The 20,051-nt window shown below is 40.3% G+C and overlaps 1 protein-coding gene and 1 long non-coding RNA gene across 16 annotated transcripts in view; one reads left to right on the forward strand and one right to left on the reverse strand.

Annotated features, from left to right (window-relative positions):
* Positions 1 to 14,710, forward strand: part of TRAF3 (TNF receptor associated factor 3) — an 87,804-nt gene extending 73,094 nt beyond the window's left edge. For all 15 annotated transcript variants that reach the window (XM_037900995.2, XM_037900991.2, XM_043548197.1 and 12 more), the window contains 2 exons: positions 5,395 to 5,569; positions 6,975 to 14,710. In XM_037900995.2, coding sequence (XP_037756923.1) covers positions 5,395 to 5,569; positions 6,975 to 7,546 — 747 coding nt within the window. In that variant the 3' untranslated portion in view covers positions 7,547 to 14,710. The remainder of the gene's footprint in view (positions 1 to 5,394; positions 5,570 to 6,974) is intronic.
* Positions 574 to 16,971, reverse strand: LOC119566471. Its single transcript, XR_005225617.1, has 3 exons — positions 16,828 to 16,971; positions 938 to 1,039; positions 574 to 807 (listed from the first exon to the last, which is right to left on the reverse strand). It is a non-coding gene; the product is annotated as an uncharacterized LOC119566471 (long non-coding RNA).
* Positions 16,972 to 20,051: the final 3,080 nt, after the last annotated feature.

Genomic DNA, 20,051 nt, shown 5'->3' on the forward strand with positions numbered 1-20,051 from the left:
CCGCTCCTTCAGCGTCCTATGGGCCACCTATAGGACCATGGATATATTCACACAATTGGGTTTGCAAATCTATGCAAAAGATTGATCTTGATTCCAGTACAGCAGTTGGAGTTTATAGGGACCAATCTTGATGCAGTACAAGTGAGAGCATTCCTCCTGTGACACAGATTTCACACCCTGACCACTCTCATAGAGACAGTTCAAGCCAGCCCACAAATGCAACATTGCTTTTGACAATGGACACATCCATAATAGATAGCCCATCTGAACAACCACAAGCTTCAGGGCAAATGGTCCCCCATTGAATGGACTCTCCATATCAACCTCTTAGAACTAAGAGCGGTCAGAAATGCTCATGCACACTTTCTTCCACTGATAAAGGACACTTACATGAAAATCATGACAGACAACATAGCGTGCATGTTTTATATATATAAATCAACAAGGGGGCACCAGATCATCCTCCCTGTTCATGGAAGCACTAAAGCCATGGAATTGGTGGATTTATCACAATATTTTCATTTCATCCACTTACCTGTCAGGAGTATAGAATATAACAGCGGATAGTCTCAGCTGCAAGTTCTCACATGACCACAAGTGGGAAATGAACCCAACAGTACTCCACTGCATATTTTATCACTAGGGAACCCCAACAATAGACTTGATTGCCACTTAGCTGAACAGGAAATTCCCACTCTATTGCTCCAAGGCCGGTCTCAGAAAACACTCCTTAGGAGACGCTCTTCTTTTCCCATGGGACAGAGATCTTCTATACACTTTTCCTCCATTTCCTCTGATGCTGAAAATCTTGTTTAAAAAATAGAGAGTAAAAGCAAAAGTTATACTGATTGCTCCCACCTGGCTGAGACAGATGTGGTACCAATACCTGGCACAGCTAACAATATGTCCACCAATCCCTCTTCAGCCCACTCCTTACCTCCTCTCACAGAACGATGGACAAATCCTCCATCTCAGCCTACGGTTTCTGTGGCTCAAGTCTTGGCTTCGTCATGATTCCAACACACACAAAATTGCTGCTCTAAAAAGGTGCAAAAAGTGTTATTACGCAGGAGAAAGTCAGCTACCTGCCGCACTTACCTACAAAAATGGGGGAAAATTCCAGGTTTGGTGTAATTCCAAACAAGTCATCCCAGTATCTTCCTCCCTCCCCTTTGTGCTGGACTACATACTAGGCCTCAAGAGGATGGGGCTATCTCTAAGCTACCTCACGACAGAGACAGACTAGACCCACCACCAGCCTGCCGCCAACATATAGATGGATCCTTCATTTTCGCCCATCCAGTGACAGAGATTTCTCAATGGCATAGGAAACCTATTCCCATAAACCAGGCACCCCACATGGGACCTAAATCAAAATCTAAAGAGCTTAACTAGACAGCCCTTTGAACCTGTGATCACTTGTTCTCTTACGCATCTATCAATTAAACAGCGTTCCTAGTAGCCATCACAGAGAATAGTGCAAATAGCAGCATTAATGGCATACCACCGTGTCACAATTTTCTTTAAAGATAACTAGAGCCCTGGAAGTCTGTGGATATCTGCATCCGCGGATGTGGATATCCGCAGACCGTGTTTGCGGATCATGGATTGGATGCACATAAAAATTTTGTTTCCGCGCAGGGCTCTAAAGACAATGTCAAGCTGAGGCCGCACCCAAAGTTCCTCCCCAAGTTTACCTCCTCTTTCCACGTGAACCAGTTCATTCACCTTCCCGCATTTTACCCAAAGCCTCACCGTGACAACAGGTAGGCTCTCCTGCATACACGTGATATTAGAAGAGCCTTGGCCTTTTATTTGGACAGGACAAAGGCCTTCAAGAAATCTATTGCGCTCTTCCTCTCAATTGTGGACAGGTCAAAAGGCGCAGTGATATCACTGAGACTTTCCAAATGGGTCTCATACTGTATTAATTCTTGCTATCATGCTCGCAATTTGATACCTCCATCCGGAATCCATACACATTCTGTGAATTGGTTTTGCACCTCTGTCACCTTCCTTAAGAATGTTCCCATCCCAGAAATCTGCCAGGCAGCGACTTGGGCATTTCCTCCATACTGTGGCAGAACAATATGCGATTACTAGAGACTTAGCTTCCAATGCTATCTTCGGCTCCACAGTGTTGTTATCTATAACAGTCTCGACTCCAAAACTGCAGCCTTCCATCGGGAATACTGCTTGGGATTCACCTACAGTGGAGCACCCATCGGGACACTTCTTGAAGAAGAAGTTATTCACTTTGAGCAGTAACGATGGATCCTACTTGTTCAGTACACAGGCACTACTTTATTGATTTACACCTTTCTTCTATGAGGGAATTGCTGTAGTATCTTTTAGCATAGTATGGTAGAGCTGAGAAGGAAAAGAAGAATTACCATGAAGGAACCAATTATTGCTCCTTGAGATGATTGACTGGGAGCTTAAATTTGTAACTTTGCTAGATACTAAAAATCATGGTCTTAATACAGACGCTGGATTTATGGCTTATTACAACAGTCCGTAACCCACTAATCCCACTTTTTGTCCTATAATTACCGGGGTGTTAACACGCCATTTCACCTTGAATGGTCCCTCAGAATATGTGCTAACTACTTATGCTAAACAATCTGTTGGACCTTGTAGTTAGCTGGGATGCTCTCAGTAAGGACCGTTCCCAGACCAGAGGAAGAGCTCTGTGTAGCTTGAAAGCTTCTCTCTCTTGCCAGCCGAGGTTGGTCCAATAAAAGATATTACCTCACCCACCTTGTCTGACTGAAAACATGTCTCTTTCCTCCTTCATGAAATCTGTTAAGGTCCTTTTGGAGTCCTACTGTTTAAGTTCTGAAGGATGCTTAGTTTTAGTAGCCAGGACTGGTCCAGAAATAATGTATACGATTTTTATAAATGGATAAAATATCTATAACAAATGATCTACCTACAGAAAATTAAAAATCATCAACTTCAGTATTCAGAAAAGGCATGTGTGGCTTAATGAAGGCATAGAGCTGTGTGTGCTAATAATTTGGAGAAGTTAGTGGTTGAAATAGAAAGTCATATATAGAAAATTCATATCTGCTTGAAAATTTTTGAGTACAATGTGAGACATCTGCATGCTGACTAATGACATAATTAGAGAAAATACAATTCTCCACTGCTGCATTAAATTCAGGTTTAGTTTGTCAGTATTCCCAGTGTGAAAATCCTCTGCCTGTCTGCAGGGGGAGAGGCAAAAGATCCCAGAGCCTCCTTTTCAATAGATTACAGACCTATTTCCATGTACTGTATTTGGAATTATCCTGAACAATTGTGAGGGATAAAATATAACACACTCTGGCAATAAACAAAACTCTCTTTGTAAACTTGGATGCATTGTGGTCAAGAATAGCATATTAAATATGGCTTAGTGGAGAAAAAGTTGTTCCTAAAAAAGCAATAGTTGGATAATTTTCTCCCATATTGGCACCATTGTTCCCAGGAAAAACCTTGCCTATACTTTTTTCTGTATTTTTCCCATAGTGGCACTTCCTGGTTCATCTGAAAATTATTTTTCTTTGTATTGTGCCTATTGGTGCCAGTCAGAGATCAGGGCCCCATTGTGTGAGGCACTGTACAACATATAACAAAAAGATGGCCGCTGCCCCAGTGAGCTTGCAGTCTAACTCTAGTGCCATGAATACAAGTCAAGAGTCAACTTATGGGTATACTTTAAATTTGTGTGTGCTTCTGAATCTGTGAACTCCTGGTCTGTTTGTTGATATCCTCTTATACAATTGGGTTAGGTCATCTCATGGTGTGCTCCCTTTTACAGATACAACTCAAGGCTGTTCTCTGTTTTATTCCCCTCTGTGGTCTTTTGCCCCAGAACAGAGGGTGAAATAATTTTTTTTTTGTATTTGTAGTTTGTGATTAGTATTACTACGCACAGTGACATTAATCTATTTGATGGGAGCACAAATCCACACATTTGATTTAGTACAGAGCTTTGCTTCACATAGTCATCATTTCAAGATTCATACATACTTATTTTGAAGCATCAATGTAAAAAAAAAAAGTTACGGTTATTCTTGAAACGTACTACATAGCTTAGTATTTCTTAGCTATAGCAGGAGAAAACACACCTATAGAATATAATAATTCTACTAGCTGATTGTCAAATTTGAAGCCTTCATTTAATCATTACAGATTTCCAGTATGTATTGAAACTGAGTGGTTAAAATAAACTTCCAAAAGGGGAAGTGAATGAAGTGTGGGACATTAGGGTTATCACCACAAAGAACATTGAATGCTTGGTTATCTGCCCAGAAGGTAGACACAAAATAAACTGAACTTGTCTTTATATTTAAAGTGCAAAAAAAAAAAAAAAAGTAGAAGTGAAACGTTTTGAAATTTGCTGGGGATGTTTAATAAACTCTGATAGATTATATGAAACCGTCAAGTCAGATCTGGAATTTAACTGTAGCTGGTAGCCAAAGCAGTTTCTTGTTTCAAATACTTTCAGTATCATTTGAATTCTATAATTGAATACATGGTTCTGGCTAAAATTCCTGCTGTTCTAAATTAGCCGTGACAGTATAAAACATTCCATATTTTTTGTATTAGATTTGAAGCAATCTGGTGGGTGTGCTCTTCTTTCCTTGCTTAATTTTTTTTATTAAAATAGAGTATTGAGAAATGAGATGAGTTTGCCTGCTTCAGAGATGAGAAGATTTGCTGCACTTCTCTTGAACAAAGACCTCATGGCTTTTTAAAATTATGAATAACTGTAAAAATCTGAACCAGGGAGCACCTTCAGGATTCATGGCCTGTTTAAATTTAGGAGCAAAGGGTGCTTGAGTGACCAGAAGCATGAGTTTTACTGTCTTTTGGCTCTTAAATCACTTAGATGCTTTTGAAAATCCCACCCAAATTAAACTCAGCAATGAATAAAATCTTCATTATAAGACCTTATATTGAAGCAAGCTTCTGTAATCAAAGACCAAAATACTAATTTTCTAACTTTTTCTAAATCTTATTTTTACTGGAGATCCTGACAGTACTCTAAAAATAATAATAGCACATCCAGAGGACTTTCTCATTTCAAAGTGCTGTTCAGACATTCATTTGTCACAACACCCTGGTGAATTAGTTATCTCTGTTCACGCTTGGTGGAAACTGAGAGGTTGTGTCATAACCAAAGCTACCCAGAAGATCAGTGGGGCAGAGCCAGTAGTAAAACTGTTCCTATTTTAGTCCCATCCTTGTTCCTCTAGATTATGCTACCACTAAGGTTCATTTAAGTGATGTGAGTTCATTTTAAATGGTTTTTGTCACAGACACAATCGTTGTATAACCTTCATTATTTCCAGCTTTTCCTGGTAGTTGTGTTTTCTTTTAACTAAATTTTACTGTTTCATAAAGCGAGTGATAGACAATCAAGCCGAGAAATTGAAAGAACTGGATAAAGAGATCCGCCCCTTCCGACAGAATTGGGAGGAGGCAGACATCATGAAGAGCAGTGTGGAGTCCCTCCAGAATAGAGTGAGTGAACTGGAAAGCGTTGATAAAACTGCAGGACAAGGAGCTCGAAATACAGGTGAGCGTAAGCACAATGAAGTAAAGTATTGCACAGCAGCTACTGTAAAAAAGCCAAATGAGCTATTTTGAATGTAACTCCCTTTGTGATTTTCCTTTGAAAACATTGGTAACGCTGATCCTTCAGTTTGTTGAAAAGGAAATTAGGTGTGTAATCTTTTTGTTAATGACATGACACTTTCCCTCCTAGCTATACCTTAGACTTCTTTCCTATCTTACTTTGTTCTCTTGAACATAGTATTGATTACACTGAAAGTTAATTGCAAATATTTCCTCAGCTGGTCTTAGAAAGCTAATAGATTCCAGTAGCTTCTTAATAAAACATTTTCAGTGTATTGACAAGTCTTTCTGGGGTAATATTGTCCCATTGAACAGATCAGTTATTTTTATTCACTTGAAAATATGCTTCCAGGTGTCAATGTACAGTCTTTTATGTCTAGTACAGAGGAATGTTTGATGTAAAGAAAACAATGAGATCTATTTGAATAATAAGGTCATTGCCTCACACATTGAACAAGGTGATGAAAACCACAAGTTAGCAGTACAGTGTAGACCATTCTTAAGGGTTCAGGCAATATTGTTTGGTTCAAAGACAAATTACTATGTAAAGATAATTTTAGCAAAAAACTCCCTCATGTAAGTACCTCTACTAATCCATACTGCCTATTTTTGTTACCGTTGCCAGAGTGTAAAATACAAAGGAATAGTGATGACTATTATGTTCCATGAGAGGGGAAGAAAGGACGCATTAAAAAATGAACAAACAACAAAACCTTGGGGAGGAGGGAGTACTTAGTACCATGTAATGCAGAAAACTGTTTATCCATAATAGGACATAGCTTGAATTTTCAGCTTTTACTCATAATACATTTGCTGCTGATCCCTGATGAAGGATCAGGCAAAGATGAAGATTCTGAAACAACCCAAGGTTCTTCTACATTTAAATGGAATCACATGAGTTCAGTCATCATTTTCAAAGGTTTCCACAGTGATAAATCTACAGTTAATATTATTAGACCCTTGGTAAACGGCTGATTAGGCAAAAATGTCAGATTTTGTTTTTTAGCTATGGCTGTATCGCATTGTGATTTGAACAGTATTTATGCTGGATGTTTTGAGTGCTTGACATTTCTACCAAGTGTAGTGCAGTTCCCAACTTCATCTATAATACAGTAAAATATCAGCTTTATAAAAGAGCCAATTAATATCGCTGCTTGCTGGCAGTGGAAATTATTGTATGTGGCTAAATATGAGTTGGTTCTTAACTTTATACTATTTTACTCTATACTATTATAGTATTGTGAGACTTATTTATTTTGTGCTATTGATTATTAATTCTCTATTTTTTTTTAAAAAAGTTAAATTATTCTTTTCTTCTCACAAACCCCCTCTCCATTTTCTACTAGCCGTACTAGAGACACAGCTAAGTAGGCACGATCAAATGCTGAGTGTTCATGATATTCGGTTGGCTGACATGGACCTCCGATTCCAGGTGTTAGAAACGGCCAGTTACAATGGAGTATTAATTTGGAAAATTCGAGATTATAAACGTCGGAAACAAGAAGCTGTCATGGGGAAGACTCTGTCCTTATACAGCCAGCCTTTTTATACTGGATACTTTGGCTATAAGATGTGTGCCAGAGTTTACCTTAATGGAGATGGCATGGGAAAAGGGACGCACTTGTCATTGTTTTTTGTCATAATGCGTGGAGAATATGATGCCTTACTTCCTTGGCCATTTAAACAGAAAGTGACTCTGATGCTAATGGATCAGGGACCTTCTCGACGTCACTTAGGAGATGCTTTCAAGCCAGACCCAAACAGCAGTAGTTTCAAGAAGCCTACTGGAGAAATGAACATTGCATCTGGCTGCCCAGTCTTTGTGGCTCAAACAGTTCTAGAAAATGGAACGTATATTAAAGATGATACTATTTTTATTAAAGTCATAGTGGATACTTCGGATCTACCAGACCCCTGACACACACATGGGGAGGCAGATTAAACAGAAGACAACTCCATTTGGGGGTTTTCTATCAGTTTGTCTTCAGTCAGAGGTCCTAAAGCACAAAGGACCACCTTGTGGAACAGAAGGAAGAGTTTGAAGGCATAACTTCTTAGGGTCCAATGGCGAAAGTAGCAACACATTAAGAAATCATACCATGGTATATTTTCTAATAGAACTCATAACACTTAAACTCTGAAGAATTATTAATCCCTCATGAGGATAATTATTACAGTCAGAGAGGCTTTTTTATTTAACTTATTCATCTAGTCAATTGGAGGTGAAAAGACATGTAAAGTATGTGCTGAATAAATTACCTGACTTTTCTTCATTTAGACTAGAATACAAAAAAGTTCACATGTGGATTAGCTGGAAACTGTCAGCATGTTAAGTAAAAGAAGAAATGATGAAGTAATGTTGCAACTATGATATAATTACTTTGAAAAACTAAGTGCAATCGTGTCTGAAATACAGTATATTGTCTTTCTAAGGCCTCATCTGGTCTCTGTTTTAATAATTACTTTGTCAGAAGACCTTGGAAAAATATCCAGGTCTTCTTGAAAGTATCTAAATCAGAATCATATTTTTATTTAAAGTTATATTAATAATTGTTACAGAAAACATTTTATTTTAAAGCAGTTGATAGACTGATATTTCTTGGAAGAAAAATAGAAGATATCAAACACTGGTTATCACTTGTGATAAAAAAAGAAATTATTCAACTATTGATGTTATTTCTCTTTAGAAATGTAAACCTACAATATATGTCGTAGTTAATGACACTATTTCAAAATTAAGGAAAAATCACTCATGGATGCTGTGCATCATTATCAGATTTATAATTGTTTTCACCCTAAAATAGGGCATTTGTTGAACTTTGGAGTTCTAAACGGAATCCTGTACGCTTTTAAAGTTCTGCCTCATGCTTTCCAATCAAGCTATATATATTGCTGACAGCATAAATGTGCAACACCTAATATTTTCAGTGTGGGGGAAGAGGATTAGTGCTAAAAAACAGCCAGTCATGATCCTCTAAGTTCATTCTATACTAGTGATCATTGCATCTTATTAAGGATATATGATCAGAAAGCAACGGAAAGATGATGGTGGCTTGCATGCATACATGTGCCTTAAATGTGATGTGCTGCTTATAAACCATAGCTTTGTATTTAGATTAATTATAATACCCGAAATGGTGGTTTTAACTGGACTTCAGGCAAAATGTGTAGCCTTGTCTTCAGAGCCCTTAGATAATTTGCAACATGCAGAATAGAAGCCAAAGTCCAGGTTTGGCTGCGAGAGCTTCTATGGAATCCATCATGTTCAGGTCCCAAATTTGTATGCACACTGCTCCTATGGAGCTTGGACTTTGACAGTGCCCCTAGGCTAACATGAAGGAAGAAGTCATGCTTCCTCCCAATCCTGCGTATGGAAGGTGGCAGCACTTTAAATTGACTAATCTGAGAATTCTGAATGGATATTAATGTGTACGCTAATTGTTGTCTGTTCACGGCAGACTGACAAACATCCTAACCGGGAAATACACAGGTTTCTTTGTTATCACTGCCTGAACTTCAGCAGCAAGCATTTCCCAGCCCTGAAACATGCTGATTGCAACCCACTGCGTTTATCTACTTCTGCTTGTTAGTCTGGAAGTAGAGAGTCCAATGGCATAGCTTAACTATATACCAGTCATCTGGGTGCTACTTTAAAATCTGAGTGCTGCTTAGAGCTAAGGTGAGAAGCAAATTAGTACACCTTTGTGCATATGAGAGGGAATTGTGCTGGTCCTCTTGACTGTCAGGGTTGTACCCATTCAGTTTTCCACTTTTGGGGGCGTAGCCACAATATTTACCTAGGGCTCAGTTGAATTCATGCCTTTGTAGTTCAGCTTGTCTCTGTTGCCATTGTCTTTTATGGCTGTGCCTTCACAAACTGTGCCTGCAAGAAGTACTTTCCTGTTACAAATATACAGTGCATGCTAAGTGGTCTTCATGGGTTTTCTAGGCACCTGCTAGAATACTGCCTGCTTCTTGGCATCCAAAACATTCCATAGCAATCAGTCTTCCTGTTCTTGCCTTCTACTGTCTAGGTACTATATTCCTTTTATGGTACATAGGTGACAACAGGTGCAGGCTATTGTAAGGAGGCATGTGCTAATGTTTTACTTCTGGCACAGAAGGAGGACTTCCTGCAGAAGATCTATATGGCACTTGCAGTTTTATGCAGGCAGCCTAAGTAAACCCATCACTTATGCTTTAGAGCAAAGGTTCACTCAACTTGCATACCATTCTAATAGTCATGAATGTAGGCAGCTGAGCTTTTGTGTATGTGCATCACAGAATTTTACTGAAAACAGGATTCCCAAGTGGAAATGTCCAAAGGGCTCTGCTCCCATTGCTAATATATGTATTGTGAAATTTAAATGAAAATGTATGGTCACATAAGAACAGTTTCTATCCTGTTTGACTCTGAGACTGATTTAGGTGAGAGTTGTATTATAATCAGGCCCCTGTGTGTTTTGCAATTTTGTAGTTACAGACTCCAGGTCTTGCAGCAGAATTATGCTCCTGAATTCAAGATCGTAAACAAAAAATGAAATAAGAACAAGTGTAAATTTATAGTGTAATCTTCTTGAGTCTGCATACAGCTTATAATAGTTCTAGAATGTCTGAATCACCGATTCATTTCAGTATGATGTTAACTCTGAAACCTCTTGATGAAAATTTAAATGTCAACAATAATTGTTTGCTGGTTATTTTACCAGAAACATCAACTAATGAATTTAATCCATAGTTCTCCAAACTTCATTCCATGCTTACTCAGATGCCAGAAGTCCCAGCTGCCAAAACCTCCAGCTTCATTCTGACAGCTTCTGTAATGCAGTAATGTATTGTCAATACAAAAATCTTTTGGCATTGATTTTAATATCAAGATAATCAACATGGAAGCTGATACTGACTGTATTTTCATTTTTAAAAATGATGTGAAGCTGCCACAGAATTTCCAGTTTGCTCCCCTTAATTCTGCAAAATTTAACTATGTCCTGCTGTGGAGTACATCAATTATAATATCCCCATATCTGCAGAACTCGCCAGATATCCCTGGACTGAGAGATTTTTGCTGTATATGCAAGTGGGTTCCCTCAGCTTCCCAGCCATGAAAGTATGTAGCACTTAGAGAAATAAGATCATGAAATGTAATCCAAATTTCGGACAAAGATTCCTTGTGCTTTACTGCCCTGTGGGTCTGGTAAAGTTATTAAACATTTTTTTTCCCCTGAACATTCAGGTTTTTTTTCCTCCCAGATATTTCAGAACTTTTCTGGGGACTATCTATAAAAATGACTCATAGGGCTATATTCTGCCCACAGATCACACCTTTGAAACCCCATGAGCCTCAGTAGAGTTGCATGAACGCAGTGGAGGGTCCATGGTATTTGAGTTACAGTGCTAATCATTACCATCAACAGAATTTAGCAAAAAGATTTAAGTCTACCAGAAATTGGCTGTTGTATGCTATACATACAGTATGCATGCATTTGTTTTTCAAAAAAAAAAAAAAAAAAGTCTCATTCCAAACAGGATGAAACTATTTCAGCATTTAAAGACCAATCTGTGATCCTTATACATGACCGCGTTTGCATTACTTCTCCGTTGATCTTAAAGGGATCTTGTTTAGCTGTTGTCTACATGTACGCCTTCACAACTTAAGTCAACTGCTGACTTTTTATATGCAATGTTGATTTCAGCCTTTTACTGTAAATTTGTTCTTCTCAAAGAGAATGTGCAATAGGAAAACAGAAAAGGGTAGCTTAACTTCAGTGATAATGAAATGTAATGGGTAACATGCTAGTTATCTTTTAAAAAAAAAAAAAAAAAAGATAAAATGCAGTTTAATTCCTCTTCCAAATTGGTTTTCCAACTTGGAAAAGGAAAGTTGAAGATATGAAATGTGCCTGATGAATCTCTCAAATGCAAGGTAATGGAGATCTGTGTGTGTTGTAGTTTTAAAATACTGAACCCATGAATGTTAGGGTACGATTGTACTGCTCAAGTTGCTACCAACTTGCCCTGGTTATGGCATGTTGCGACTGAGTTTAAAACCCACCTATTTGTTAACTATAGTCCATCATGCTGAATAGGCATTTCACCAACAATGCAGTTTCTAATAACATTGGTGCTCTGTGGTGCAAGACAGAAAAGCCTGTAGGCAATGGTAGAGAAGTATTCTGCACCTCCTGACTATATCAAATGTTACTGCAGTCTTGATGCCTTGATGTTTAACTATGCAAATATATTAATAGGTGGAGGGAGAAAAATAATCTTAGCTAATGAATTTTAGTTACAAACCTAGTATCTTAGTTTTCACTGTTACAATGTTATATATATTCCGGGTTTGTCATCAGGCAAAGAATTGTTTGACCATATAGAAGTTGTCAAAATAACCCCAGCCCCCAAATCAGTCTTGGTCGACTGGTGCAAATATTTTTTGCTGCTGTTAAGGGAGACTCATGGATAGTAGCAAGCCCTGGATTCCCACACTCCAGGTATGAAGACTCAGCACACTGCACACAAAATCTGCTTTGTCTCGTGGGAAGTGGGTAGCTTGCTGGATCCTTCTGAAAACTTTATATGGATGCTCCAGGGAGTGGCGTCTAGTTCACACACCCTTCCTTTCACTCAGCTAATCAGGAGATTCAGGGTTTTTTTAAAAAAAGAAATAGTTGGTGCTGGGCAGCTCAGACTGAAGAGGTGGGGCAAAAGATTGTTTTTTGTTTTTTTTTTATTCGTGAAGGTAAGAACATGGAAAAACAGCTAGTCCTCTGCCCACCTCTTCCTGGGATTCCTGCAGTTTACTTCAATCAATACCTCTCAACTTCTGTTGACCTAGAAATCATGGAAACTTCAAAAAAAAAAAAAAAAAATCTACCCTGGACTTTGGTCTATTTGATCATGATTCTTAGTGCTTACTGTATAATACGTAGTGCTTTTCATTTACAAAGCATTTTACAAACAAGAACTAATCCTCACAAGAAGCATTCACATATTATAGACAGGAAAACTGAGTTAGAGAGGTTGAATGACTTTGCCCAGAGCCACAAAAGGAACTTGTGTTGGAGCCAAGATTAGATTAGAGGTTCCTGTCTCCTAGTACTATGTTCAGACCACTGGACCTCACCTTTTCATGTGCTTATCCCTTAAAGAAACTGAAAAACAAAGTGACTTATTTTAAAGACCCACAGTCAAGACTGTAAGGGCTAGAATTAAACATACGAGCTGTCATGATTTGGGGGCATGCACATGACAGCCCACATGTCACCAAACACAGTACTTTTCAATTGTTCTTTTTATGGTGCCCTCATTTTGGGGAATAGATTTTAAGGGCTCAAGTAGGCAGGGGGACCAAAAACCGTTTAAGTGGATTTATTTTGGTTATGTCAACCTTTACTGTGACCCTTTCTCAATCAGTTTAGCTGAGCAACGAACTTGAGGGTTTCACTGTTACTTCCTGCCTTTTAATCTGAGTCTTCAAGACAGTGCCAAATGGAGGAAGGTCAAGGAGAAATTTTGGGTGCAAATTCAGAGGCATCCCTTAAATTCTGGAAGAGTTAAGAGAGACAGCACACAAGGGATCTGTTTAATCCTATTTCTCTTCTAATTTATTGGCAAGACTGTAGCGTTTGTCTTCCATCTCATGATCTTAGTGTCTATATTAGGCCATGTTTTCTCCAAGTTAGGATTAGTTCCTTAGGGTTCAAATAACATCTAAATTTCACAGAGCTACACCTGATCCAATATCCCAGGATTTATGTAAATTCAGATCTGGATCCCAACTCTGTGGTTTTGGTTCATCAACCCACTTAAGCAAGGGTTTGTTGTTCGTGGTGTTTTTTTTACCTTTTGGTCCTTTGGAACTAAACTGTTAATTTGGTTGCCAGTTCCACGAGGACTTTTTAACTTCTTAGCAATGCCAGTGTCCACTCGCACCATTGCTAGCAGTGGGATGCGCAGTGAGAAAATTTGACTCTGTCTAAGGGTTACTGAGATAAACCAGCATTGCCATACGTAAAGGTCATTCTCCTGCATAGAGTGTTCTGAGCTTTAAATTCAGTTATAGCTCATTTTTGAAAGGATACATTTTCCAACTATGACCTGTCTCACTGGCAGCGAGTTGTATAATCTGCACTTGTGGAATGGAAAGTTCAGGCTTCTATCATTGCTGATGCACCATATGATCCACACATTTATTTTCCTTGTAGCTGTTGTTTTAGGGGTTATATAACTTTTCAGTTTTATAGGGGAATAAAGTTCAGGATTTCTTATGAGATATAAAATTCCAATAATTTATTAGTGATTAGAGGATGTTAATATCCCATTCAGAAGTGATGGGTTGTAGGTAGGTCCATTCCTCTCAGACAAGTAGGATAACCTTTAAAACACACAAAACAACATACAAATTGGAAAAGCTAAAAGCTGACATTTCCAAGAAATTCTCTTAAGAAATATCTGTGGAAAATACATGAGTAATCAAGAATAGTGTACAAATTAATGTTTATAAAACTTGTGTAATTTACATTTTATCTCATACTCTTCAGTGAATGGTACACCTGTTATGTTCAGTTTTACAATCCAAAAACAAAGACCAAAGAAGGCCAACCTCATTTGATTGTGTATATTCTGCCTGTCTTAATTATCAATAGCTGTAAGGATACAGTGTAAGTGATCTGGTAACCAGTGGTATTCGTACTTTTTTTTTTAAGGGGGCGAGGGGTGGGGACAGACTTTAAAAATGTATAATTTATTGCTCAGCAATAACCATGTTGTTAATAATAATAATAATGAAGCAACATGTCTTAATTTTCCAATAGCATTATTCGATGTTGTACTTCAGTTTGTTGTATACTGTGTTTTTTGGTATTTATTTGTGTTTGGAGGTCTTGCTATGTCTTTTGTGTTTTAATGCTAATACAAGGACAGTGTGTATAAGAGTGTAGAATGCAAAACTATGAAATGCTAAACTATCTGTTATTAAAGGAAAAATAAATCTAAGTAGGAAATCGTATTTTTTTAAAACGAGATGGTGTATTGGAATTTGAATGGCTGGAGCTTACTTACAGAGTAAAAATGTAACCTTTCACCTTCTTTGTATTCATTTATGTGATGACTACTTAGGGCTCCATGCATACATACAGCTAATAGACCTGTATCATATTATTGTTACAACATTTACCTTCTTCTCCCACAAGATTCTTTGCTTTGGATTTTTATAAAATACTAACTTCCACCTGATGAGTCATAAGTAAAATAAAGTAGGAAATTAGTGTTCAGTCTGACATCAAAACAACAGCATCGTCATCAGTAGAGTAGAAGCAATTAAGATGGGTTTTCATGCATTCATATGAAACTGCCTCCCCAGGAGGTTACTGAAGGGAGAGAGTGTGGCTTGAATTTCCAAAAACTGTAAATTATTTTTCCTCCACTAAAGTTACTGCATTTTTTGAGTTCTAAAGTTGAAACCAAAAGAAAAGCAGAGAGACCCCCAGGCATGTTGGAAATATTGTAACACATTTAGATAGTCCACACAAAGTTACATGCACTCTCAAAATCATGCAAGTTATGTTGTTGCTCATTTACATTTGAGTTTCAATTGAATGATAAAGGGAATTATTGTGATTACCAACTGTGAGGGCTAAAGCATGTTTTTTTTGTCAACCATGCAAACTTCTCAAACTGCAATTAGCTCTTCTATCTCCTGACCTCCAGATTTCTCCATTCCCCTCATTCTCTGTCTTCCTCTCTTTTCCTTTTCGCTTTCTTTGGCTTATTGTATAGTCCCCACCTTGCCTCTGTGTGTAGAGATATGGGAAGAACCATACCCTACATCAGTGGTTTTCAAATTCTGGGTTGTGGAATGTAAGGCACTGGGTCACAGCGGCTCTGGTCAGCACAACTGACCAGGCTCTTGAAAGTCACATTTGTGGTGCTGCCCGGCTAAGGCAGGCTAGCCCCAACCTGTTCCGAGACAGCGCTGCGTCCTGGAAGCAGCCAGCAGCAGGTCCGGCTCCTAGGCAGAGGGACCACAGAGCTCTATGTGCTGCCCCCACCCTGAGCACTAGCTCCACACTCCCATTGGCTGCGGTGTAGCACGGTCTACAGTGCCAGCACAGGAAATCTGCCTTAGCACCCACACTGTGTCACTGACCGGGAGCCGCCCAAGGTAAGCCCACACCCCAATCCCCTGCCGCAGCCTGGAGCCCCCTGGAGACCCTGCACCCCAAACCCCTCAACCCTGGCCCCAGCCCTAAGCCCCCCCAAACCTGGTGCCCCCTCCTGCACCCTAAACTCCTTATCCGTGGCCCCAGCCTAGAGCCCTGACTCCCCTTGCAACCCAACCCCGTGCCCCAGCCCAGAGCCCCCTCATTTCTGGCCCCACCTCACAGCCTTCATCCCTCTACTCCAACCTTCTATCCCAGCCCTGAGCTCCTCCCACGCCCCAAACCCCTCATCCCCAGCTCCATTGTCGTGGGCATCAACAATTTTCTTCAACTGGGTTGCCAGAAAAAATGTTTGAAAACCACTGCCCTACGTCACACTCTCCAGTGTCTCTCTAATTACAGCTCTGGTGGCAAGGCTATGCTCTTGGCAGCATCTCTCTCTGCTTACTGCTCCTGTCCTATGAGGTGACTAGAGGTGCAGCCTGGAGAGTTTCCCCCATGACTCTAGCTCCTCCAATCCAGGAGTATGAAGTGGATTCTCAGGATCCAAACAGGTGTCACCTGAAATTGAGAGTGACCCATGCCAATCCAGCAAGCTTAATAGATCAGCATGGTTCCCCGCATGGAATGTAAGGGTGATCAGCTTCATCATCAGCATGAAGGGTATGGCTAAGTGCAGGGCGCAGTCCTGTGGACCTAGTGGGGGAAGAGTCCTTTATCAGCATAGTCTTAATCAAAACACGGTTAAAGGAAAAAGAGACACTGTTTGGGTGGATGGATGTGGGTGAAAGTGGTGACCCTTTCTGCATGCTCACAATGTGCTTAGCAAGACCGACCCTCCTTTACTGTGAGGGCTGTAGCTTTGGCATCCATGGGGCAGTGCACTTGATAATGCCACTTCAGGTACTCCGATGTTCCCTGTCCTGCACATCACATTTTCCCCTCGGACTCATACTCCCAGCGCTCTCTGCATGTGCTGCACAGGATTAAGCCCTTGGTGTGTTATCGTCTAACAAGTGTGAAGCAATTGAACACTTACATTTTACGTTTCTCGTTCACTGATGGAGCAGATCACTCTGAAGTCGAGTCCTCAACGGCTGTCCTCAAACCTCTGTGCTCTGTCTAGAAGTGACCCTTCTGAATGTTTTCTGTTTAGTGCAGCTTAGAAGTCACCTTCCAAATATTCTTGGTTTGAGTGGAGAAAAGAAAAATTACTTTCACCATGATCCCCTAACATTACTTCCTTCCCTCCCTCCCCCTCCCCCCCCTCCCCCACCCACAGTGAATCCCATTGGGAATTATGTATAAAACTCATTCTTACCTTGAATAGCATAATACAAGAAGATACTTTCTGCAAAACAGGTCACAGGAGGTAACTTACATTTATATATGGTTTCTTTCCCCAGAAGAGTATAGATTATTTCATTTGAGAGAAATACAGTCCTGTCTCAGAGAGAACATGGCAGGTGTTTAACAAATGTTAAACACTATAGTTCAGAACAGGAAATGAAGAGTGCCTCTCCATTTTTATGTACAGGGTGCACATTGTAGTTACTCCACTTGGAATTGGGCCAGGATACCATGCCCTTCTCTTGCAAGAGTTGTAGGGGAATTGTTAATAACCTAGTCAGTGGTCTTGTCCAAAAGATCTTGGGCAACATTTTCAAAAGCACTTAAATCCCTAAATCTCATCGACTTTCAGTGGGACTTGGGGCTTGACTATGTGGGGTTTTAAACCTGATCAAATCGAGTTAATCCAGTTTGAAAACAGGTACACATGGCACAAATTCATTACTGCCCATTAACTCCACATTTATCATGAACTCTGGCGTCCTCTTGCAAAGTGGACCAGGTTTGCTTCAAATTGAATGAGACTGGTCTACTCGTGTGGACACAATTGCCGACTAAGTTATTAAAAATTCCCCTACAATTCTTACAAGAGAAGGGCATGGTATCCTGGCCCAATTCCAAGTGGAGTAACTACACCATGCACCCTGTGTGTAAAAACGGAGAAGGTACTCTTCATTTCCTGTTCTGAACTGTAGCGTTTAATGTTTGTGAAACAGCTGCTACATTCTCCCTGAGAGAGAGAGGATTGTATTTCTGTCAGATGATATAATCTATACTCTTCTGGGGAAAGAAACCATATATAAATGTAAATTACCTCCTGTGACCTGTTTTGCAGAAAGTATCTTCTTGTATAAAACTCGTTCTCGCCTTCTTGCAGGCTTCTACTGGCTATCCCACAGTGCTTTGCAGTTTGACCATTACTGACTTGTCCATTTACATGTCTGCCCTCCCATGCTTTGGTGTCAAGTTCCCAAGATGACCCCTCCACCTTTAAAAGTTGGCACGGGGCCAGATTTTGCCCATTTGCTCTTGGATCACTGTGCATCGTTTTTGTAATACAACCACAATAGCACTCTAGAAGCCAGGCACCATACCTTGCACAGCCATTTGGTGATGTGCTGAGACCCTGGATCTCGTCACCATCTGGGGAGAAGTGTCAGTGCAAGAAGCTCTTGTGGCCAGCCTCTGGAATAAAGTTCTTCTTGTGGGGACTACAAAGCAGATGTTTGTGAGGAACACGGAGCAGTGTCAGACAAAGAGCAAGTTGCTCAGGAAAAAGTACATTGTCTCCTTTTGTCCTTCATTTCAATCTGGCAGGGGACACGTGACATGCCCATTTTTTTGATGAACCAGATAGGGTTCTACACAATTATAGTACCACCTGTCCCAGGCACCATTTGGATCCTGCGGCCCACACTTTTCCCCACCATCTCTCCACCCCCCTGAGGATGATCTTTTGAAAGACGAACAGAAGGCTGCCTCAGAGGAACTGTCCCCCTGAGAGACAGGATCTTTTGGGGACACAGGATCCTGATGCCGATCAGCTGGAAAGCTAGCTGCAGTCCTGCTCTGCATCAGCTGATCCTGAGTTCCAGCCAGGAACCCTGGCCAGGACTGATAAGGCAGATTCCTGGAGGCTTCGGTATGTATGTACCTAGACTTACCATTTGTGGTGATGATAATTACTGTACAGTACGGTACAGGGAACTGGGATTATTTAGTCTGCTGAAGAGAAGAATGAGGGGGGATTTGATAGCTGCCTTCAACTACCTGAAAGGGAATTGCAAAAAGGATGGATCTAGATTGTTCTCAGTGGTACCAGAAGACAGAACGAGGAGTAATGGTCTCAAGTTGCAGTGGGGGAGGTTTAGGTTGGATATTAGGAAAAAAATTTTCACTAGGAGGGTGGTGAAGCATTGGAATTGGTTAACTAGGGAGGTGGTGGAATCTCCTTCCTTAGAGGTTTTTAAGGTCAGGCTTGACAAAGCCCTGGCTGGGATGATTTAGTGGGGGACTAGTTCTGCTTTGGGCAGGGGGTTGGACTAGATGACCTCCTGACGTCCCTTCCAACCCTGATATTCTATGATTCTACTGTGGCCCTAGCTTTAGGAGTAGCTCACATCCACCTGCAATGGCTGAGGCCAGGTGCACTATGGCCCTCCTGAGTGTCCAGTCCCCACCTCGGCCAACACTGTCCATTCAGGCCTCCCAAACCTGTGTCCAAAACGGCAGCGACTCTGCCCAGGCAAGCGGCCTCTGTGATGTGCTAAATCCACAACACTCAATTGCTTTCAGAATCACCGCATAGAGGGCCCTTACCTATCCGCTTGTTTTCCTTTCCCATTCTCTGGAACGATCTGTACAGTGGGGTTGCTGAGAGCCAGTGAGCCAAACTGTAAACCCTGCACATAATGGAAACTACTTCAACCCAGGGGGTACGGCAGCACGCCTAGTTCCAGCACTTGTGCCATTCTCTCATCTCACCTAACTGGCAAACCCACCCATCCCTTTTTTTGCTGTCTCAAAATGGCAACCAGCAGTGTGGCACAGCTGAAATCTCTATGCTGCCCAACCTGCTCCCCCACCCAGCGGATCAGAATAATGAAAACATTCACCTGTGCAAAATTCAACAGTTTATTGCACCAGGGGATACAGGAAAAGAAGTGTGGTTAGTGTTCATTGTTGAAGTGTGGTATAAATTAGGGCTGTCAATTAATTGCCGTTAACTCACACTATTAACTCAAAAAAAGTAAGTGTGATTAAAAGAATTAATTGTGATTAGTAGTAGTTTTAATCACACTGTTAAACAATAATAGAATACCAATTGAAATGTATTATTTTTTAATGTTTTTCTACATTTTCAAATATTCCAGGGGTCATGCTTCCTGCCGATGATGCTTGTTAAAAGAAATA

This window comes from Chelonia mydas, chromosome 6 (assembly GCF_015237465.2).
Source record: "Chelonia mydas isolate rCheMyd1 chromosome 6, rCheMyd1.pri.v2, whole genome shotgun sequence".
Lineage (NCBI taxonomy): Eukaryota > Metazoa > Chordata > Testudines > Cheloniidae > Chelonia > Chelonia mydas.